The sequence below is a fragment of the Lissotriton helveticus genome, chromosome 1_1, assembly GCF_964261635.1.
Source record: "Lissotriton helveticus chromosome 1_1, aLisHel1.1, whole genome shotgun sequence".
In the NCBI taxonomy this organism is placed as follows: Eukaryota; Metazoa; Chordata; class Amphibia; order Caudata; family Salamandridae; genus Lissotriton; species Lissotriton helveticus.
Window position 1 is genome coordinate 1,326,888,583 of NC_136057.1, and position 24,342 is coordinate 1,326,912,924.

The 24,342-nt window shown below is 46.6% G+C and overlaps 1 protein-coding gene across 15 annotated transcripts in view; it reads left to right on the forward strand.

Moving 5' to 3' along the window:
* Nucleotides 1-24,342, forward strand: part of LOC144823590 (uncharacterized) — a 739,799-nt gene that overhangs the window by 521,245 nt on the left and 194,212 nt on the right. For 11 of the 15 annotated variants that reach the window (XM_078682228.1, XM_078682261.1, XM_078682304.1 and 8 more), the window contains 4 exons: nucleotides 9,323-9,478; nucleotides 10,782-10,922; nucleotides 17,925-18,080; nucleotides 19,378-19,518. In XM_078682228.1, coding sequence (XP_078538354.1) covers nucleotides 9,323-9,478; nucleotides 10,782-10,922; nucleotides 17,925-18,080; nucleotides 19,378-19,518 — 594 coding nt within the window. The remainder of the gene's footprint in view (nucleotides 1-9,322; nucleotides 9,479-10,781; nucleotides 10,923-17,924; nucleotides 18,081-19,377; nucleotides 19,519-24,342) is intronic. The other 4 variants (XM_078682329.1, XM_078682336.1, XM_078682296.1 and 1 more) reach the window with 3 other exon arrangements.

The following is a 24,342-nucleotide window of genomic DNA, read 5'->3' on the forward strand; positions in this document are numbered from 1 at the left end:
GGAGCGTCAACCAAGGGAGGGGCACAAATATCTCCACGATATGCATTCCACTGACCCCAAATCTTCGTCCACGCCCTGGGTCTGCCCCTAGCCACATAGACGGTCTTCTCTCGGAACATGGACCAGTCCATGTTATCCTCCCACACCGAAACTTCGGGAGGTCTGGATGCGCCCCAAAGTTGCGCAATGTCCCGCTTCGCGACCATGTATCCCAAGGTCGCCCATCTGGTCTGGGCCACAGAATAGTCGGTGGGTTCCCACACGTTCAACAGGGAAACCTACACCTTTTGTTCCGCGACCTCCGTTGGGTCCTAATCACTGCGCCTATTGTAAAGACGAAGGTCATTTTAAGATTAATTGTCCGGTTTTACTACAACGTACTGGTGGACAATCCGTGCCACGAGGTCGTGGTGGTTTCCAGTCAGCACCTATAGGTAGAGGGCGAGGTGCGTTGTCTCGAGAACAGCGTTCCTTACCTCCGCAGAATACTATGAATTATTTTGATCAGCAAGATTCTCAGTCTGCGCAATATTACAATGACGGTTATTATGTAGAGAGTGAAAGTCCCGATTTCCAGACTAGCTAGGACAGCCATAGACAAAGTAAGAGAGTCGTATCAGTTCTAGTGGATCAGAATGGACCTTATGTTGATATTGTAGCATTGGGTGTTACAGAACCATTTCTTTTGGATACTGGTGCAATGAGAAGTTCTATTATACATTCCAAACTCCCTGGGACACCTTTGTCTGGCTTAACGAATGTTTCCGTAGGATTCTCTGGCGCCCCAGTTAGTAACCCTATTTCTTGTCCTTTGCCTATTTCCATTGGTCCGTATGATTTAGAAGCTCCACTTCTTTTGACTTCGGGTTGCGGAGAGAATTTATTGGGTTTGGATTTATTAAAACGCTTGCATGCTACATTGTATTGTTCCCCCTCTGGTGTACATCTTACTTTGGGTGATAAATTGACTTCTCCAATGTATGTATCTAAAGACCAGTTGCCACTCAAATTGCGTTCACTTCCTGCTACGCTTTGGGCTACGGGTCCGAATGATGTTGGTTTGCTTCAAATTCCACATTATGTGATTACTGTCAAGCCTGATGTTAAGTTGCCACGCATTCCTCAATATAAGATCTCTAATGATGGTGAGAGAGCTTTGCTGGCTATTGTTTATGACTTAGTTCAGAAGGGTGTGGTCAAGGAGACCAGAGGAAATGTTTGCAATAGTCCTGTTCTGCCTGTTCTTAAACGTACTGATCCTTCTCAGCCACCTGTGTATCGTTTTGTGATTGATCTCCGAGAGGTCAACAAAATTGTTGTCCCTCAGTTTCCTGTTGTTCCATATATTACTGCTTTGCTCACTATGATTCCTGCTTCGGCAGCTTGGTTTTCGGTTATTGATCTCAAAAATGATTTCTTTAGCATTCCCATTGCTGAGGAGAGTAGGGATCTCTTTGGTTTCTCTCTCGGAGGCCGTAGCTTCCGATTTAAACGTGCACCTCAAGGCTATTGTGAGAGTCCCTCCATCTACAGTCAGGCTTTGAAATCTCAGCTTGACACTTTTTCTTTGCCTTCAGGTGCTACTCTTATACAATATGTGGATGATTTGTTAGTGGCTGCCGATTCAGAGGATGTTTGTAAAAATTTGACTGTGTTACTTCTACAACATTTGTCTGACTTACATCATAAGGTGTCACCTTCTAAGTTACAATATTGTTGCCAAGAGGTTACCTATTTAGGTCATCTCTTGTCAAAGGAGGGAAGGCGATTGACCCCAGAACGTATCCATGCAATTGCACGAATGTCTGTGCCATCCACACAGAGAGGTGCGTGCTTTCTTAGGCATTATCTCTTATTGTAGACAATGGATCCCAAATTTTTCCTTGCTGGCCAAACCTTTGTTGGCACTTACTTTGAAAGATACACCCCAACCTCTTCCTTGGACTGATGAATGTCAGAAGAGTTTTTCTGATTTACGTACTGCTTTGTGTTCTGCTCCGGTGTTGGGTACTCCAGACTATAGTAAGCCTTTCACACTCTATGTTCATGAGAGAGAGGGTTGTGCATTGTCAGTTTTGACACAACAATTTGGAGACAAACAAAGGCCATGTGCCTATTTTTCGGCTACTTTGGATCCAGTAGCCAAGGCATTACCTAGTTGTCTCAGAGCGAAAGCGGCGATCTCCATTCGTCAATCTGCTGGACTAGTGTTAGATCACACTCTCAATGTTATGGTGCCACATGCAGTAGATACCCTTTTGAACAGAACAAAGACGCAACATTTAACGAGTGCTTGTTTGTCTGGATATGAGTTGACGCTTTTAGCTAGTCACATACATATCAAGAGATGTAATGTTTCGAACCCAGCAACATTGTTACCTGTTTTAGATGAGAAAAATATACAAGACCATCATGATTGTTTTCTTCGTACAGAAGAAGAAACTAAAGGTCGAATTGATTTAAAAGATACACCACTTGCGGATCAGGATGGAACCCTGTGGATAGATGAATCTTGTTTCAAGCTTCCTAATGGCGAGACGACAGCAGCTTATGCTGTTACAACTTTGCATACAGTAGTAGAAACTGCACGCATTACACAGAATTCAGCGCAAGCTGCAGAGTTAATTGCATTAACAAGAACATGTGTGTTGGCAAAAGGAAAGAGAGTGACTGTTTATACAGACAGTCAATACGCTTTTGGCGTTGCTCATAGTTTCGGCCGTTTGTGGAAGGGGAGAGGATTCTTTACCTCCCACAGCACTAAAATACAGCATGGTCAGTTGGTAACTAACCTTCTTGAGTCACTTGCTTTGCCTGCTCAAGTAGCGATTGTGAAGTGCAGTGCACATAAAAGGATTGCTGATGATGTGGGTCGAGGGAATGCATTTGCGGATGAAGTAGCGAGAGAAACAGCGAAAGATGTTGAAAGTCACATGTACGTTGCAGGCCCTGCAAGATGGGTCGCAGAAGGAGGTATGTGTGAAGACACAGTAGAAAGCGTGAAAATGATCCAGAAGGAAGCAACTGAGAAAGAATTGAGTAAGTGGAAAGAGAGTACGGGAATGTTGGACACGATGGGATGTTGGACGGAGTTATCAGAGCATCAGCGGTGGTTTTTACCAGATGCGTATGTACTACCTGTAGTTACTATGGTACATGGACCAGCCCATATCAATGCAAGGGGTATATGTAAACTTCTGGCTCCAGTATGGCAGAATGAAGGTATTCCCAAATGTGCAGAAAATGTGGTGAAGCATTGTATTGTCTGTTTGATGCACAATCCAGGAATGGGAACACCAACTCCGGCAGGTCATTTTGCTCCCCCTATGTATACTTTTGAGGTATTGCAAATAGATTACATTCACATGGAACGTTTCAACAACCTCAAGTATGTCCTGGTGGTGGTTTGCGCCTTTTCCAGATGGATAGAGGCCTACCCCCTAAAGGACAATACTGCTTTGTCCACTGCTAAAGTCCTTTTGAAGGAATTCTTCCCGAGGTTTGGTTTGCCGCGCATTGTCTGGAGTGACAATGGGAGTGAATTCGTAGGCCAAATTATGCAGAAGGTGTGTGTGGGACTTGGTATTAGACAGAAATTCCATGCGGCAAACCACCCTCAGTCAGCGGGTTTGGTAGAATGTTATAATGGCACCCTCAAGCTCAAGTTGGCAAAGATACAGGCCAGCACAGGCCTTTCCTGGCCTGATGCCTTGCCTTTGGCACTCCTCTCAACAAGAACGACAGTCCATTCTCGTTTGGGGCTTAGCTCATATGAAATTGTTTTTGGACGCCCAGCCAATGTTTGGGGAGTCCCTCGACCCAAGAAATACTCGGACATTCCGTATCCATTGTTGGTTGACTATCTGCATGACCTCACCACTAAATTATGTGTTATTCCTCAACAGGTCCAAAACGCTTTGCCGGAGGCCTCCTCAGATCCAGGACACTCCATCCAACCTGGGGACTGGGTCTGCTTGAAAAACATCCAGAGGAAAAAGAACCTGGAACCTCGTTGGGGGCCGCCGAGACAAGTCTTGTTAACCACTCGTACAGCAGTGAAGGTCATTGTGAAGAAAAACTGGATACACGGCGTGCACTGCAAAAGGGTACCATTACCTTTACCTTATGACCAGTGGGTCCGAGAAGGTGTTGGTGATAGTGAATGTGAGAAAGTACCCAGATTTGTACCATTCAGTAGTGCACGCCTGGACTGTACATGTTCTGAAAAAGAAGACGACGACGTTTTGCAGGAAGCTGTACCATCGCACTTGCGTCTGAACACGTCAGATTCAAAGACTTTGTTTAAAGACCAAACGATACCTGGCAAGACGCGGTACAACCTACGACCAAGGTTGACCAAGGACAATTGAACTTTGTGTTTTATAATTTTGTTTTTATTAAAAAATATTCCTTTTCCATTATCCATCAAGTTGCAGGGTCACGGTAGGAGTCTCAGGCTGTGACCTGAATAGTGACTAGGTCAACAGGACTTGCAGTGTCATAGGACGGCTAACAATCACAGCCAAGTGATTAAGGAAGATTATCGTGAGCAACGCCTTTAGAGTAATGGATAACGAAATGGAAGGGGGCGATATTAAAATGATGAAAAGAAACCATTATAAGAAGTTACTGTTTAGTCGTTGTGGCGTAGCATTATGCATTTTAGTATGTTTATGTAGTTTCTTAGCATGTGTAGGATGGATTTTACACATTATGCAGCCAGCTCCTACTTCTGTTTCTTTGATTTCCTCTACTACTATTTCTCCGCACAAATTCTATGCACTCCCAGACCATGAGCAGATGAGGAGAACGGAATATCTCAACAATTCATTTATCCAATTGTTACATCAGCATCAATTGGTAGTAAATACTACTGACTGTTGGGTCTGTGGGCTCATGCCCCATAATACAGAGAGAGGGATGCCGTATTTAGTTCTCCCATTTTCATAGGAAGGTTCTGCTTGGGCTTATCTGGCTATGTTTTCTAATGCATACCAGAATCAACTTCGATATCCTCCTGGTGGGTCCTATAATGGTGGAGTAGATTTTAGCCACAGTCCTTTGATAAAGGGAATAGTAACGATGGCGAAAATTGCTGACATTAGCAAAATTCCTAAGGATGAGAAACAAGCATATGATGGGTGGAATGTGACTCGTTACATCACTAGCCTCACTGACAAGGTTAAGAAGAAAAGATCTTCACCGATTTGGACTATACCTCATAAAGGTAATTTGTGTTTACAAATAAATGGTCAGAACACTAAGATCAAACAGGAAAAGAGTAATTTTTCTCATACATACGTTTATACACCCGCAGTTTCTTCACCGTTGGTACCATCCCAAGGTACATATTTTATCTGCCACGATAGAGCCTTCCTACATATTTCTCGAGAACATGCTATATAGCTTTTCTTCTTCCACCGACATATACTGCTCCTGCAGATCACCACAGAAAGAGATATGAGATATGGTAGAGGGGTTATTGATGCTGAAGACACAGCTGGACAAGAGGGAGGAGATTTTCTGAAAGGGTTTCTTCCCTTTTGGGGTCCAATAGTTAATAGCAGAAACATCAGACGTCTAGTCCGTGTAGTCGATGCTACCATAAACGTGACTTCTGGACCATTGAATAATCTGACAGTTGAACTTCAGGCGGATCGTCTTATGACATTACAAAACCGAATGGTTTTAGATATTGCCCTTGCAGATAGAGGAGGAGTCTGTAAATTAATTGGGTCTAGTTGCTGCGTTTACGTTCCTGATAATGCCCCTACAGTATACCAAGCCATTTCTAAGCTACATGTCATTTCCGAGTCCATTCATCAGGATACTGGAGATTGGTCTGTGATGGGATGGTTTTGGGGACTACTGTCCACATGGGGATGGAAAGTATTAACTTTCCTTGGAGCGATTCTAGCGATCATCTTTTCTTGTTGCCTCTGTTTACAGTGTGGCCCAGCCATCTGTGGACTTTGTGCCACTGTATGCGTTCCAAAGCCAGTGTCACAGAAAACAGAGAATATTAGAATGATGTTACAGCAACAACTCAATGACCTCATGACCATTGACATTGACTCAGACTAGCATGAGTCCTTTGTGCCTTGCCTGAGTATGGCAAAAGGAGGGGCTGAGGTTCCGTGGTTTTCGACTCCGCTTCGTATCTAGCCGCCATTTTGTGTCCAGCCGCCATTTTGTGTTGCCTCACTCGGGCAGCACGGAGAACACGGTGTTTTTGCCTTTTCAGCTGCTACGTGTCTTGTCTGTTAAAGAGTAACCCCTTGTCCTTGTTTACGAAACCGGTGTCAGGGCCTGGCCGAGTTTGCTAAACCCATGTCTAGACTGATTAATCTTTGTCTTACTCCACTGTTTGGATCCCACCATTCTTTCTGACTTTATCTTATTTGACTGGCCTTCGCTATTCTCTTCGTGTATTCTCTTGTTGCATAAACTATCCTTTGAAGCATTCAAACATGTTCTACCACCTGCAAATTGAATTACGGGCACTAGTGTTGATTAACTTGAGGGGAGAAGAGCACACGGGGTCTGAAAGAAGGGTGTGTTTTGGACATTCGATAGCTTGTTTTCGAACTATTCCTATTCGTCAGTTTTGTATGTTTGGGAGTGGGCATTGTAAATCTGTGTACTATAATAGATTGTGCGCCACGGAATTAAGTGGCAGTCTCCTGAGAACTTGCCACTGGTGTACTTCTAGGACCACTGTGCTTAGCTGCAGCTAATAAACCTGATTTTCCACGCTCAACAGAGTGTCTCGTGTCTCTGTTCGACAAGGCAGGTGAACCCGGGGATATTAGGCGTGCCCTGCGCCGCTTGGCCCATAAGGCCCGGTTCTCCAGACCTAATGTATTTTTCCCCAATGTTAGCTTCAACATCTCCCTCCTAACCTCTGCACTAGTGTCCCTTTTCCAACACTAATCACCGCAGTATAGATTCAATTCCAACCTTTGCATTTCTTCTCTAATTGTTTCATTTAGGTGAAGGCTATTCTGCTACTCCAAGATGGCCTGATTTAACGGAGTAACTTCAGCTGGCCTCAAACTGGAAAAATTGTATCCCAAAGCCTTGGGCACCCCTGATACACGTGCATTATCAGGTCCATAGGAAGTAAATGAAGTCCAGACAGTAAGGGGCTCATTACGATGTTGGGCAGACCTGAGTCCGCCCGCCATCGTTGCGGTGTTTTGGACCGCCCGCCAGACATGCAGCGGTCCCACCACTGCAATTAAGATGCACCCGCCACATTGGTGGGCGCATCCAGGGAATTTAACATTGTGGACAGTGCTGATGGCTTCAGCACCGTACGCAATGTTTAAAATGGCATGCACTGCATTTCCCTGCACTACGTGGCAGGCACCATGCGGTGCCTGCCACACATTGCTGGGAAATGCAGGGGGTACCTTGCTATTGTGGTCCTTCCGCCATCCTACTCGGCCCCTTAAGCTCAATATCCCACAAAAGTCAAACAATACTGTCTTTATTACATTATCATCCCTGAGAGTTTCAGAACTTATCTGTTATGAGGCCATTTACTGAATGTGAAGAGGCCCCTTTCAATCATCATGATGTGTGTTTGTAAACATATAATGCAATTTTAACATTTTCTATAACTATATGTTCTGCTTGTCTAGGCAAGAAAAAACAATGGGCAAAAGTGTTGTAATAAACTTGTCTACAACAAAGATGCACTTTGTGATGATTGCTTCCCACCAAAATGTTGGGCACAACTTTGAACTGCCATTGTTTCTGGATATAAGATGGTCCAGCAGGTCAGCTCAGCATACACCCTTTCACCTGAAGCTCTGTACAACTGTCCAGTGCGTATCCGCCTCAAGCGAGGAATATACTTCAGGTTGAGGCAACAACTTACTACTGCTGCGTCTGAGAGCAGAAATGGCATAGGCTGCCTGGCTTGTAGATTGACTTGATTCAGCTCAGAGTCCCAGTTTCAGTTGTTCCATGTGCTGCCTTGTAGATGTTTTCTTTGACAAAGGGCTTCCAAGACTCCTGCCTAGCCCAAACACTGCAGCGAAACAGAGAGAGAGTCAAGAAGTCTCTGGGCAGACTGTTTTGTGATGTATATACTGCCTGCGGTCGCTCGCCTCTCCCTGTGTTGCCAAAGCGGTATGGCGTCCCTTTAATGTTAGTGCACACCGGCAGTAGATGTTCTCATGGCCTGGTGTTCAATTACTGAGGACTGCTGAAATGACTGCTTGGGGCACCAAGGTCTGTGTTGGGCCCATGAGCCCTCTGCCCAACCCCTGACGCCCTCTATTATGCCTTGTGTCTTCTGAACTGTTAATGGCCTAGAACCACCTTTATTAATGTAGCTGCCCTGATGTGAGAAGGAGAAGATTGTTAGTCACGGGGAGATTGAGTGATTTGCCCAGAATCACAGGTAGTTGATCGTCCCTGCCGTGACTCGAATCCGGGCTCCCCAGCTTCCAGGTCGACCCATCTAGCTGTTAGGCCACATCCTCTCCCTTCACTGCCTGTAGATTGGTTCCAGAGAATGCACCTAGTCAATTGTAGTGCAACCTGTGATACAGAGTATAACAGTTCTGTTGAGTCCATTTAGGTCTTAAAACCTAAATAGCGCTCATCAAAGTTTCTACATATGTATCATAATCTCAAGAAAGGTGGAAAGTAGGCCCCACCATGCACAGTCTTGTCATCAATGATGTCATTTCAGATGCTGCAGTAATGTAATAAATAATGTCATAGATCACGTAATGACCCTTAAACTTTGGATAACTTGCCTGTTCTGGTAGACCATACGGCAATTACTCATTTGCCCCTGAATGACGTAATCAATTGGTACACATCCAGAATGGTGAGAAACTCTCTCGCACATGGATTCTGAAAACCCAAACATTGACTAGAGTACCAGCCTCTCAGCTTCAGTGACCTCATACTACACCCAAACCCTTCTAGATAAAAGAGCACACAGAGCAGAATAGACATGCATTATAACATTGAACATCCTTAGCAGTGTGTTAGCATGCTTGCTTAAGGCACTCAAAACACACAAGCACTAATGGTTAAATTCATGCTTAAAGCAAAACATAAAATTAGACGTTAACGCTATGATTGCTTTATCATACTGATTAAAATATTTAAATGACTGACTTAGCCTGGCTTCTCTGTTAATTCAGTGTTGTAATGAAGCTATTTCCAACCAGTTTTTAGCGACACATAAGATATTTATATGCCTAGTTGTTTATTGCCCAATTGAGGCCATTAAGCATGTCTGTTAAAAAAGTACAGTCTTGCAAATAAGTGTATTTTACTTGCTTTCATTCTGCAGTCACTGATTAAGGAAGCAGACAGTGCATGTGCTTCAGGTGCAATGAGCAGCCGGCATGGATCTATAGTGAAGCAATTCCGATCTGACGTTTCCATTAAACGCTCTGAAAAGGACGACTGGAGGGAAGGCTATCCCACCAGCTTGACCCACGTGCAGGTAGAGTCCATCCTAAATATAGACAGACCCATCAGCTTTTAACTACTGCATTTCGAAGGCAAAGCTATTCTGGGTACATTCAAAATTTAGGAGGAGAGTTACAAAAGGACTTGGTACCTCCAGAAAAGATTGGGTTTGGGTCCTATATTTCGAAAAGCACAGGATATGAACTGGAGAACTGAGAGTCCTAGAAGTTCTTTATCTTTACCTTCTTGAGATATACACCTCTAATAGATAGGAGGTTGTTGCATAGCAATGGCCTTACAAACTGTCATTTGTTTGAGTGGCGGGTTGAGCTTTTAGGGCCTTTCACCAAGATGCATTCTCCATCCCCCTGGTGCAAGTGAATGCGGCCTCTGCCTACCTTTGCCCTCTCAACACCTCCTCTGCTGACTTAAAGGCTAGTGCCTAGGCACATCAGTGGGGAATGGAGAGACAGGTGGAGTCAGCTGGGCCTGGTCAATATCAGCACGACCCTAGTGCAGGTGCACAGCAGCAAGAGCCAGTCACCACCAGCCTCTTGCTGACAGAACTGAACATGAACCCACGATTAACTTCTTAAAGGTACAGTGTGACACTGAATCCAGTACTGTATCCAGTACCAGATACAGAGGCAGCTTCATTACAATCCAGAAGAGTGCATACCTTGTACATCCATTAAAGACACTGATTGTCTTGATCATGATGTTCTTCCCACACCATCTGCCTGAGAAAGCCTTGGACTGCTCTGCCTTGCTATCCTGAGGGTTAAATGCAAACCCACTTCCCAGGGCACTTGTAATGAGGGCCAAAGAAGGGGTGCATTTCAAGTACCTTCATTTAAAATATTCCTAATGAATCAGAGTCTCTACATGCACATTTTGTGGTGGTTTCCATCTGAGACTGCTATGGTTCACACAAGAGGCCCTCAAGAAAGAGACGGTGCATCTTCCACCCTAAACTGGGTGGCAGTCCACCATTATTTCCAGTGGTTTGGAGTTATTACATTGCTGTTCTCACTGGTAAGGCCGGTGACAGTTCATCCTAGGGAGCACTGCCTTCAGCCACTACCTAAGAAGAGCAGCAGAATGACGAGGGCAGCAGACAGACATCCACTATCCTCTAAATCAGACCCTTTGGGAGATGTTTGTTGGGTCAATGACACATTTAAATATTTGGCAAACCGCATGTTGACACCATAACCTGCAAAGGTTGAATACTTTTAATGGGAGGCGCCATACTCCAATGTAAGCAGGGCCAACTATCCAGCACTTCAAATGATACCAACCCAAACATCACTGTCTCACTTCTATCCAATCTGTAGCCACTCAAAGAACAAGAGAACCAGAATGATACCTGGAAGGAAATGAACAAAAGCAGAGATTCCTCTAAAGACAAGAAACAATCAGGCGATGTGGATACACGATCTTCCTCTCCCAGCAGCCTGTTTCCTAAACACTTCAAGGTAAGGGTGGAGCAAATGTACAAAATACCTTTTATTTCAAAGCTTTATTGATTCAGCATGACTTGAAAGCCACAAATTACATTGTGATGAGAGCATGAAGCAAATATAGGACATCGTTCTTTCAAATACATCTAACCAGTGTTCATTTTCTATTTATGTGATGCCCTTCCATCTCCCTCTCTGTCTTCGAGTCATGACCCTTTTACCAAAGCAACCCTAAACAAAAAGAAAGAAAACCACCATAACGTTGTTGTAAACAAGACCCCTCCCACTACCCCCACCCCTCCATCCCTGGTGGTGGTGAATAATCTTTCTGAGTGGCAAAGAGTAGTCGGTCTTGCATCAGAACCGCGGTTCATGCCCTAAGATAGTCTTGCAGGGCCAAGAGGGATTAGACGTATATCTGAAAGTGTTTGGGCAAGGGTGAGAAACCATCCTAAAGCTGGAAAAGGTGAAGTGCTCTTATCGAAGGTGGGCATACCGCTGATGGGAGGCCACTGGAGAGAAAGGAAACCAGCGGGCCCCACCGATACTCAAAACTTTTATAATCATCTATGAAGATATCTGCTAATCTTTCCATCATGAGTAGTCTCCAGAGCCGTGAGTGCCATAATAACACAGCCGGAGTCTCTCTCTTTTTCCAAGCTGCCGCTATAGTTGTTTTGGCTACTCCTAGACATGCCCTTAACCCCTTCCATGCTGGTGACGAACCCCAGCCGTTACGCTCCACGGTGCTCGTGTGCTGATGATGGCTGGTGTTCGTCACGGCCCCGCCCTGTTCGTTCGGCGGCAGCACACAAGGGGAATCGCGGCCGCACGGAAGGGGTTAAAATCAAGCTATCTGCTTTTGTCTGATGCTTTAACCCCGAATCTCTGATACCTAGAAGAACTTCCTCGATAGAGGTCAGTATGGGGTAACCTAGCATTCCTTTAATATGAGTTAGAATCTCCTCCCAAAAAGGGCGATAGTCGGGCAGTCCCACCATATATGGGGAAAATCCCCAAGAAGGCTGCATCCATACCAGCAGATGTCAGAAGATCTAGCAAAGATCCTTTTAACTTTGGTGGGGTAGAGGTACCAATACAAAATAACGTTTAAATCTTTTCAAGTTCAAGCAGAAAATGATTGTACAAGATTTAAAAGCTAATGTTTCCATTGTCATTCATTGATTACATGAAGCCTTCTGTAGGGCAAAGGCACTTTGTCAGAGTCAAGAGGCTGGCGGAATGGCTCTGACTTAGTTAAAGCAGCGGGCAGCTTTAGTCGAGGTCAGCGTGGAGCTGGCTCAGCATCAGACAGTCCTATACGTTGGCTGTCATCTATGGAGCCGGTATCAGCAGATCGTGTTCTTGCGTGGGTTGTGGCATGGGAGAGGGATCCGTATGGGATGGTATGGGAACCCAAAACACAACCAGAGTGCCCAACTGGTGCCAATGCGAACCCACCAGCAGAAGCCCAGTTGGTAGGCCTCCCAGCTCCTTATGCCAGAAAGGTGCATTAGAGGGAGCTGGTAACAGGCTAATAAGCCGCAGCATGGTCTCATGGAATTCCTCAATCTGCTGCATCATCGCCAATGGCTCCAGAAATTCAAGTTGCCATGGGACAAGGGGCGAATCGGTTCTGAAGTGGAATGACTTTAGGAGCATGACTTGAAGACACACTGACACCGTAGCGCCTTCTCTGGGGATAGAGAGTGGTGACAAGGGGCCGAGCCCCTCCAGTGCTTGTTGTGCTTTCAGAACAGGATGATGATCTGCAGCGGGTACACCCTGAAGAGCTAGACAGGGACCTGCCTTTGGACCTCACCTAATCACAACGTGGGGTCTTGCGATGTTTCCCCAACAGAGCTTTGCTTCCTGGTCCTGGGTGGCCTTGGTTTGCATCAAGGTGCAATCACTGAAGGCCTTGGAGTTGTGATCCAATCCCAGGCATGACAGACAAATCAAGTGAAGGTGTGTCACAGTCATCTGTTTGTGATGTTCCCACGGGGTGTGAGCCCTGTAGATTTGGGTGGTGACATTTTCCCTTTGAAACTGTAGAACTTTAGTCTAAAGAGTGCCCTCAAGAGAGACAAGGAGTATCTCTGGATCAATGTCTTTTGGCACGGAAAAAGTAACTGTGAACGTGTATGGGTGGCACCTTTATAGGCCAGTGCAGCTCATGTCTGACGAGGACAACATGGCCTCTGAGATGCTGGTACGACCTGTTGGCACGCATGGGTACATCTAAAGATTTTCCCGATCCAGTCTGAGGTCTGGAAGAATAATCAAAAGGTGAGAATTTGGTATTCAGCCATCACTATCAGAATGAGAATTTGTTGGTGCCCGCTTTGCCTGAGTAACAATGAGCATTCTCTAATGACTGTTGTAATCCTCTGAATAGGGTCTACAGTAAATAGCAGACTTCATGGACATATGGACCTACTGAGATGCATATAATAAAGAGCATAACGCAGAGCCATAAAGTTTACCAGACAAAGAAGGCGTAGCTTTTGGCCTCATCTCCTTTCACTAATCTTCTCCCCTCTACCACATACTTAATTGTGCTTCTCTGTATACTTTGTGGGTAGTGAGCCTTGCATAAGGGATTTAAAGGGATAAATAAGTTACGGATTCACTTTCTGTGACCTCAAGTGATGCATTGTGATAGTGTATTTCATTGTTTCAATAAAAGTCCACCAACTCCCTTTCTTACCTCAAAACTGGGCTGAATCCATAGTCATTACTTGACACAGAGGGTGGTTTCAAATGAAGATTAAGATAAAATACTTGGTACGACAGAGCTATTTTTTCTTGAACCTTGTTGGCTGTACTGTGTCCCCATGTGCAGACATTTGAGTGACCATCCCTGCAGCGACTTTGAGCCTCATTAGGAGTTTGGCAGATGTACAAGGACTTCATTGTGATAAGCGAAAGATCAAAATGTAACTACTGAGGTGCTTCTCTGGAAGACAAGCCTAACCTTCCATTGAAACTGTAGCTTTTCAACGTCTGCATTGAGGATGGTTGAGTTTGAGTTTGAGTTTGAAAGTATTTATACAGCGCACTGCGACCAAGCGGCTTCCTGGCGCTAAACAGATAGATAGAATCAGATGGAAGAGGCAGCCAGGGGATTACAGGGTGGAGAAGGCTTGGGCGAACAGGTGTGTTTTAAGCGCCTTACGAAAATGGGAATAGACAGTGATAACCCGAATGGAAAGAGGGAGACTATTCCAGAAACGGGGGGCAAGAACAGAGAATCTGGTGCCGCCCGTTCTGGATTTACGAAAGCGGGGGATATCAAGGAGTGCAAGACTAGAGGAACGGAGAGTGCGGCTAGGGAGGTAGTGAGTGATCAGGGAATTGATGAAAGTGGGGGCAGTGCGGGCGCGGGCCATAAAGGCTAGGCATCCCATCTTGAAGAGAGCTCTCTGCAGGATGGGAAGCCAGTGGAGGGACTTGAGGAGGGGAGTGGTATGATGATGTTTGGGAAGTCGGTGGACAAGTCAGGCTGCCTGATTTTGGATGATCTGTAGGCGCCGAGGCTCGTAGGCCGGGATGCCCGCATACAGGCAGTTCCCGTAGTCTAGCCGGGAGACAATCATGGCTAAGACTATTGTCTTGAGGGCATCAAACGAAAAAAAACGGGATACCTTGCGGATGATCCTGAGGGACAGAAAGCAAGATGACACTACAGAGCTAACCTGGGGACGCATGGAGAGGTCCCGACTGATTTTGATGCGAAGAGTTTTTACCGTAGCCAAGGGGACCGGAGGAGGGCCGAAGATGGAAGGCCAAAGCGTTGGCGTCCAGTGACTAATGGCACCACCAGTCAGGACGAGCTCCGTTTTGTCCGGGTTGAGCTTAAGATGGTTTTGGTTCATCCACTCAGAAATAAAGATGAGCACAGTTTGAAGTTTAGAAGAGGAGTCAGGAGTAGGAGAAAGGTCAAAAATCAGCTGAAGGTCATCTGCGTAATTGTACACAGAGACCTCCATGCTGAGTAGAGAAACAATAAGGGGGTAGATGTATAAATTAAAAAGAAGGGGGGAGAGGGAGGAGCCTTGGGGAACTCCACAAGACACCGGACGGGGGGGGACAGAAAAGCCTGAGAGGCGAACCGCCTGCGTCCTATCCTGAAGGAACGAGGAGAGCCAGGAGAAAGCGGTGCCCTGAATGCCCGCCGCCCTGACACGGTCGAGAAGGATGGAGTGGTCGACCGTGTCAAAAGCAGCGGACAAGTCAAGGAGCACCAAGGCCTGAGGAGAGTTGGAGTCTGCCTTGCCCTTCAGTTCGTCAAGAACAGAGGTGACAACCGCTTCAGTCGAATGGGCTGGGCGGAAGCCCGCTTGATGGGAGGCGAGAAGATGGTTATCCTCCAAGTAGGTCGATAGGCAGGAGGTAATGTGGCTCTCCAGGATTTTGCCAAGATAGGGAAGCAGGGAGATGGGCCTAAAATTGATGGGAAGGGAGGGGTCAGATCCAGTTTTTTTTAAGATAGGGATAACTGTAGCCGATTTGAACGATGATGGGACTGGGCCCTGGGCGATCAAAGCGTTGAGAAGGAATAGAGGGGGATGACACCCAGTGAACAGCTCTTTCAGTATACGGGCCGGGCCATAGTCGGCGGGAGAGCCTGACTTGACCTTCCCGAGCAAGGCGAAAAAAAGAGTCTCGTGAAATAAAGGGATAGTGATCAAGGGAGGAAAGTAAAGGGGGAAGAGGAGCAGCAGGGAGAGAAAAAGAGGGTGGGGGAATGTTACGTTTAATATTGATGATCTTCTCGAGAAAGAAGTCATTAAGGGATAGGCAAAGAGATTGAGAGGGGGCGGGGTTAGGGTTGACTCTCTCTGAAGTGGCCAGGCTGTGGACGATAGAGAAGATCTCCCTAGATTTGTTAGTGACAGATAGAATTTTGCCCGAGAAGTATTGTAGCTTGCCTGATAAAATGGCTCCTTTGTAGTTTTTCAAGAGGGACTTGTAACGGTCCCTCAGGAGGGGACAATAGGTGCGTCTCCACTGTCGCTCTGCTTGCCGGAGGGCCAGTTTGAGAGTTTTTAGCTCGCAAGAGAACCATTTGTTGGCATCGTGGAGACGGCACGCTTTGACCCTCCTAAGAGGAGCGACCAAGTCACAGGAGGCGGAAAGCCAGGAATTAATGGAATCAACCTGTGAGTCAAGGGGGAGATCTGAAAGGTCAGGAAGAGAGGTCGCCTGTGAAGAGTGAAGGGCATTAAAGTCCAGCCGGTTCCAATTTCGTGCAAAGACATTTTTGGGCAATGGAGGCCTGTTGGTGACTGTAAGATCGATCGAAAAAGAAATAATCGAATGGTCCGACCAAGTGCAGGGGAGAATAGTGGTGGACGGTATGGTTCGACCTAACGACCAGATCTGATCCAGGGCATGTCCGCGGGTGTGGGTGGGAGTGTGAATATGGGGTATGAAGTTGAAACAGCGAAGTGTGTCAGAAAAAAGTTTGGAGGTCAGGTCTTCCCTGGGATCGCTGGGCCAGTAGTTGAAATCCCCCAGTAAAAGAACGGATGAGTTGTTAATCGCCAGGGTAGCCAACAAGTCTTGAAGGGCGGGCAGAAAGTGAGGCATGGGTTGGGGAGGACGATAAAGAAGGACTATAGTAAGAGGGGCCAGAAGATTCGTGGTAACTGATTCCTTTGGCGTTTGAGGCCCAGGGCGATGAGTCTCCAGTGCCATGTTCAGCTGAGAATTCAGTGGCTTCCAATATCCCTGGTCATCCCTCATCACATTGAGATGTAGGATGCAAAACCAGTCTTCTTTGACCATAGGATGTGTGGCAGGATGATGACTCTAGTGTTTTGGAAAAAGATAGCTTAAATTGTGGTCTGCACCACATAGATGTCATTTATGTATTCTTTCCTGCACCCAGAATGTCTGGCTATTCACCCAGCACTGTCTGCAGATGCAGGTGCAGCCTGCTTTAAGGGTGTCATGTGAGTCCTTCGATATTTCTTTGGTCTTATGTTCTGCAGCAGATCATGAGAAGATTTCTGGGTGACAGGAGACCCTAGGAGTTCAGGCACATGCTGAGACATTCCAAGCATGAGAATGCATGGGGTTTTATTCTGGAGCACGCACTAGGCACATCGCCTTAGTATCGCTGCGCACTTTGTCATGATTTTTTGTGGACCTGCCTCGTAATACCCGGGATACAATGGCGTCTTTCAATGTCCTGGTTTATGGCTGAAATAAGTGCGAGAACTACAAAAATGCACCCATCGCTAACTAGGAATCTGCCAGAGTTTTATGCTGAAAGGCTGGTCATTTGTCTGCCCTAAATATGCTTATTACATCCTTAGCTAATAAGGCCAACTTATCCTTTGCAACACTCCCCGTATCAGCACATTGCATTGGCTAAACCCACTAGAGTCCGTCAGATGAGTCATTGGCCACTAAATATTATAGTGGCACATTAAAAGGTAAGGACATATGTGATCCAAGTATGCCACTAGAAAAGGGTGCAACACCTTAGAGAAGCATTGATGTAAATTTAGTGACTGTATGCAGTAATTACAATATCTGAAAGAAACAGGTACGTGTTAGATTCCTTACCTTAGAATATCCCCAGGCGTCAGACTGGATCTGGAAAGTTTTGAGTAGCAGTACCCCTGCGCGTCGATAGGCGACGCCTGCGGCTCCGCGTCCGTCGCCGGCGTCGTGATGACATCGTCGGAGTACTTAGATGCCGCCCTCGCGCGAGATCTGGCATTCGGCCCGCGCCGCTCGAGGTCTCGGGCCAGGAGGGCCATTAAATTAGACGTTAACGCTATGATTGCTTTATCATACTGATCAAAATAATTAAATGACTGACTTAGCCTGGCTTCTCTGTTAATTCAGTGTTGTAATGAAGCGTTTTCCAACCAGTAATTTAGCGACACGTAAGATATTTATATGCCTAGTTGTTTATTGCCGAATTGAGGCCATTAAGCATGTCTGTTAAAAAAGTACAGTCTTGCAAATAAGTGTATTTTACTTGCTTTCATTCTGCAGTCACTGAATAAGGAAGCAGACAGTGCATGTGCTTCAGGTGCAATGAGCAGCCGGCATGGATCTATATTGAAGCAATTCCGATCTTGTGTTTCCATTAAACGCTCTGACAAAGACGAGTGGAGGAAAGGCTATCCCACCAGCTTGACCCACTTGAAGGTAGAGTCCATCATAAATATAGACAGACCCATCAGCTTTTAACTACTGCATTTCGAAGGCAAAGCTATTCTGGGTACATTCGAAATTTAGGAAGAGAGATTCAAAAGGACTTGGTACCTCCAGAAAAGATTGGGTTTGGGTCCTGTATTTCGAAAAGCACAGGATATGAACTGGAGAACTGAGAGTCCTAGAAGTTCTTTACCTTCTTGAGATATACACCTCTAATAGATAGGAGGTTGTTGCATGGCAATGGCCTTACAAACTGTCATTTGTTTGAGTGGTGGGTTGAGCTTTTAGGGCCTTTCACCAAGATGTATTGTCCATCCCCCTGGTGCAAGTGAATGCGGCCTCTGCCTACCTGTGCCCTCTCAACACCTCCTCTACTGACTTAAAGGCTAGTGCCTAGGCACATCAGTGGGGAATGGAGAGACAGGTGGAGTCAGCTGGGCCTGGTCAATATCAGCACGACCCTCGTGCAGGTGCACAGCAGCAAGAGCCAGTCACCACCAGCCTCTTGCTGACAGAACTGAACATGAACCCACGATTAACTTCTTAAAGGTACAGTGTGACACTGAATCCAGTACTGTATCCAGTACCAGATACAGAGGCAGCTTCATTACAATCCAGAAGAGTGCATACCTTGTACATCCATTAAAGACACAGATTGTCTGATCATGATGTTCTTCCCACACCATCTCCCTGAGTAAGCCTTGGACTGATCTGCCTTGCTATCCTGAGGGCTAAATGCAAACCCACTTACCAGGGCACTTGTAATGAGGGCCAAAGAGGGAGTGCATTTCAAGTACCTTCATTTAAAATATTCCTAGTGAGTTCAGAGTCTCTACATGCACATTTTGTGGTGGTTTCTATCTGAGACTGCTATGGTTCACACAAGAGGCACTCAAGAAAGGGGCGGTGCATCTTCCACCCTAAACTGGGTGGCAGTCCACCATTATTTCCAGTGGTTTGGAGTTATTACATTGCTGTTCTCACTGGTAAGGCCGGTGACAGTTCATCCTAGGGAGCGCTGCCTTCAGTCACTACCTAAGCAGAGCAGCAGAATGACGAGGGCAGCAGACAGACATCCACTATCCTCTAAATCAGACCCTTTGGGAGATGTTTGTTGGGTCAATGACACATTTAAATATTTGGCAAACCACATGTTGACACCATAACCTGCAAAGGTTGAATACTTTTGATAGGAGGCGCCATAGTTCAATGAAAGCAGTGCCAACAATCCAGCACTTCAAATGATACCAACCCAAACATCACTGTCTCACTTCTATCCAATCTGTAGCCACTCAAAGAACAAGAGAACCAGAATAATACCTGGAAGGAAATGAACAAAAGCAGAGATTCCTCTAAAGACAAGAAACAATCAGGCGATGTGGATACACGATCTTCCTCTCCCAGCAGCCTGTTTCCTAAACACTTCAAGGTAAGGGTGGAGCAAATGTACAAAATAACTATTTCAAAGCTTTATTGATTCAGCATGACTCGAAAGCAACAAATTACATTGTGATGAGAGCATGAAGCAAATATAGGACATCGTTCTTTCAAATACATCTAGCCAGTGTTCATTTTCTATTTATGTGATGCCCTTCCATCTCTCTCTCTGTCTTCGAGTCATGACCCTTTTACCAAAGCAACCCTAAACAAAAAGAAAGAAACCACCATAACGTTGTTGTAAACAAGACCCCTCCCACTACCCCCACCCCTCCATCCCTGGTGGTGGTGAATAATCTTTCTGAGTGGCAAAGAGTAGTCGGTCTTGCATCAGAACCGAGGTTCATGCCCTAAGATAGTCTTGCAGGGCCAAGAGGGATTAGACGTATATCTGAAAGTGTTAAGGCAAGGGTGAGAAACCATCCTAAAGCTGGAAAAGGTGAAGTGCTCTTATCGAAGGTGGGCATATCGCTGATGGGAGGCCACTCGAGAGAAAGGAAACCAGCGGGCCCCACCTATACTCAAAACTTTTATAATCATCTATGAAGATATCAGCTAATCTTTCCATCATGAGTAGTCTCCAGAGCCTTGAGTGCCATAATGACACAGCCGGAGTCTCTCTCTTTTTCCAAGCTGCCGCTATAGTTGTTTCGGCTACTCCTAGACATGCCCTTAAAATCAAGCTATCTGCTTTTGTCTGATGCTTTAACCCCGAATCTCTGATACCTAGAAGAACTTCCTCGATAGAGGTCAGTATGGGGTAACCTAGCATTCCTTTAATATGAGTTAGAATCTCCTCCCAAAAAGGGCGATAGTCGGGCAGTCCCACCATATATGGGGAAAATCCCCAAGAAGGCTGCATCCATACCAGCAGACGTCAGAAGAGCTAGCAAAGATCCTTTTACCTTTGCTGGGGTAGAGGTACCAATACAAAATAACGTTTAAATCTTTTCAAGTTCAAGCAGAAAATGATTGCACAAGATTTAAAAGCTAATGTTTCCATTGTCATTCATGGATTACATGAAGCCTTCTGTAGGGCAAAGGCACTTTGTCAGAGTCAAGAGGCTGGCAGAATGGCTCTGACTTAGTTAAAGCAGCGGGCAGCTTTAGTCGAGGTCAGCGTGGAGCTGGCTCAGCATCAGACAGTCCTATAGGTTGGCTGTCATCTATGTCGCCGGCATCAGCGGATCGTGTTCTTGCGTGGGTTGTGGCATGGGAGAGGGATCCGGTACTGAAATTGGTATGGGAACCCAAAACACAACCAGAGTGCCCAACTGGTGCCAATGCGAACCCACCAGCAGAAGCCCAGTTGGTAGGCCTCCCAGCTCCTTATGCCAGAAAGGTGCATTAGAGGGAGCTGGTAACAGGCTAATAAGCCGCAGCATGGTCTCATGGAATTCCTCAATCTGCTGCATCATCGCCAATGGCTCCAGAAATTCAAGTTGCCATGGGACAAGGGGCGAATCGGTTCTGAAGTGGAATGACTTTAGGAGCATGACCTGAAGACACACTGACACCGTAGCGCCTTCTCTGGGGATAGAGAGTGGTGACAAGGGGCCGAGCCCCTCCAGTGCTTTTTGTGCTTTCAGAACAGGATGATGATCTGCAGCGGGTACACCCTGAGGAGCTAGACAGGGACCTGCCTTTGGACCTCACCTAATCACAACGTGGGGTCTTGCGATGTTTCCCCAACAGAGCTTTGCTTCCTGGTCCTGGGTGGCCTTGGTTTGCATCAAGGCGCAATCACTGAAGGCCTTGGAGTTGTGATCCAATCCTAGGCATGACAGACAAATCAAGTGAAGGTGTGTCACAGTCATCTGTTTGTGATTTTCCCACGGGGTGTGTGCCCTGTAGATTTGGGTGGTGACATTTTCCCTTTGAAACTGTAGAACTTTAGTCTAAAGAGTGGCCTCAAGAGAGAGAAGGAGTATCTCTGGATCAATGTCTTTTGGTACTGAAAAAGTAACTGTGAACGTGTATGGGTGGCACCTTTATAGGCCAGTGCAGCTCATGTCTGACGAGGACAACATGGCCTCTGAGATGCTGGTATGACCTGTTGGCACGCATGGGTACATCTAAAGATTTTCCAGATCCAGTCTGAGGTCTGGAAGAATATTCAAAAGGTGAGAATTTGGTATTCAGCCATCACTATCAGAATGAGAATTTGTTGGTGCCCACTTTGCCTGAGTAACAATGAGCATTCACTAATGACTGTTGTAATCCTCTGAATAGGGTCTACAGTAAATAGCAGACTTCATGGACATATGGACCTACTGAGATGCATATAATAAAGAGCATAACGCAGAGCCATAAAGTTTACCACACAAAGAAGGCGTAGCTTTTGGCCTCATCTCCTTTCACTAATCTTCTCCCCTCTACCACATACTTAATTGTGCTTCTCTCTATACTTTGTGGGTAGTGAGCCTTGCATAAGGGATTTAAAGGGATAAATAAGTTACGGATTCACTTTCTGTGACCTCAAGTGATGCATTGTGATAGTGTATTTCATTGTTTCAATAAAAGACCACCAACTACCTTTCTTACCTCAAAACTGGGCTGAATCCATAGTCATTACTTGACACAGAGGGTGGTTTCAAATGAAGATTAAGATAAAATACTTGGTACGACAGAGCTATTTTTTCTTGAACCTTGTTGGCTGTACTGTGTCCCCATGTGCAGACATTTGAGTGACCATCCCTGCAGCGACTTTGAGCCTGATTAAGAGTTCGGCAGATGTACAAGGACTTCATTGTGATAAGCGAAAGATCAAAATTTAACTACTGAGGTGCTTCTCTGGAAGACAAGCCTAACCTTCCATTGAAACTGTAGCTTTTCAACATCTGCATTGAGGATGGTAACTGATTCCTTTGGCGTTTGAGGCCCAGGGCGATGAGTCTCCAGTGCCATGTTCAGCTGAGAATTCAGTGGCTTCCAATATCCCTGGTCATCCCTCATCACATTGAGATGTAGGATGCAAGACCAGTTTTCTTTGACCATAGGATGTGTGGCAGGATGAAGACTCTAGTGTTTTGGAAAAAGATAGCTTAAATTGTGGTCTGCACCACATAGATGTCATTTCTGTATTCTTTCCTGCACCCAGAATGTCTGGTTATTCACCCAGTACTGTGCAGATGCAGGTGCAGCCTGCTTTAAGGGTGTCATGTGAGTCCTTCGATATTTCTTTGGTCTTATGTTCTGCAGCAGATCATGAGAAGATTTCTGGGCGACGGGATCCCCTAGGAGTTCAGGCACATGCTGAGACATTCCAAGCATAAGATTGCATGGGGTTTTATTCTGGAGCACGCCTTAGGCACATCGCCTTAGGCTCGCTGCGCATTTTGTCATGATTTTTTGTGGACCCGCCTCGTAATACCCGGGATACAATGGCCCCTTTCAATGTCCTGGTTTATGGCTGAAATAAGTGCGAGAACTACAAAAATGCACCCATCGCTAACTAGGAATCAGCCAGAGTTTTATGCTGAAAGGCTGGTCATTTGTCTGCCCTAAATATGCTTACTACATCCTTAGCTAATAAGGCCAACTTATCCTTTGCAACACTCCACGTATCAGCACATTGCATTGGCTAAATCCACTAGAGTCCGTCAGATGAGTCATTGGCTACTAAATATTATAGTGGCACATTAAAAGGTAAGGACATATGTGATCCAAGCATGCCACTAGAAAAGGGTGCAACACCTTTGAGAAGCATTGATGTAAATTTAGTGACTGTAGGCAGTAATTACAATATCTGAAAGAAACAGGTTAGTGTTAGATTCCTTACCTTAGAACATAGCTTTCCAAACTGTGTGTCCCGACACAGTACTGTGTCGCCTGCAAATGGTGGGTGTGTCGCAGGATGACACCAGTATCTGAAAGAAACAGGTTAGTATTAGATTCCTTACCTTAGAATATCCCCAGGCGTCAGTCTGGATCCGGAAACTTTTGCGTAGCAGTACCCCTGCGCGTCGGTAGGCATCGTCTGCAGGCGTCCCCTGCGGCTCCGCGTCCGTCGTCGGCGTCGTGCGCCGTGATGACGTCGCTGGAGTATATAGACGCTGCCTCCGCGCGCTGACGTCAGTTCTTCTTTTTTCCGCGCCAGTTAGCGCAGATCCGAGAAGTGCAGTACTCCGGTCTTTTGACCAAAGTTTTGTGAATCCTTGATTCTTCTTACGGTGCCGGTAGGATGCCCGGTTTTAAGAACTGTGACGGCTGTGACCGCACGATGTCGGTCACGGATCATCACCGACTCTGCCTCCGGTGCCTGGGCCCTGACCACGCCGTGGACGACTGTGTCGACTGCCGGGCCCTGACGAGTAAAGCTAGGCGGGAGCGGACCCGCAAGCTACTCGAGCTGCGGGTGTCGGCCCCACATCGAGAGCGGTCCCGGTCCGGCCGGAGGTCGAGGGAGCGGTCGAGGGAGCGGTCGCGGAGCCGCCACGAGCGCTCCGGAAGTCGTCGCCATTCCTCTGGTTCCTCAGGTAGGAAACACAAGAAGTCGGGGTGTCGTCATCGTACCCCCGACTCCCCCCGACACGGCCGGGGGTTCGGGTGGCCCCACCCCCGCGGCTCCGCGTGAGTCGCCGGCGCGGCCTGCTCCATACCCTACGGTCCCTGGGCAAGGCGCGACGCCCGGGGAGATAGAGGAGTTCCTCATGGCCATGAGGGCACTGTCTCCTCCGGCGGGGCCTACGGCGCCTTCGGGCCCTGTGCTCCCGTCCGGGGGCCCTAGCGGTTCGGGTGCTCCTGCCTCGACGCCGCCGGGTGTTCCGGCCCCGGCGCCGCCGACGGCTCCGACCCCGGCGCCGCAGGGTCCCTC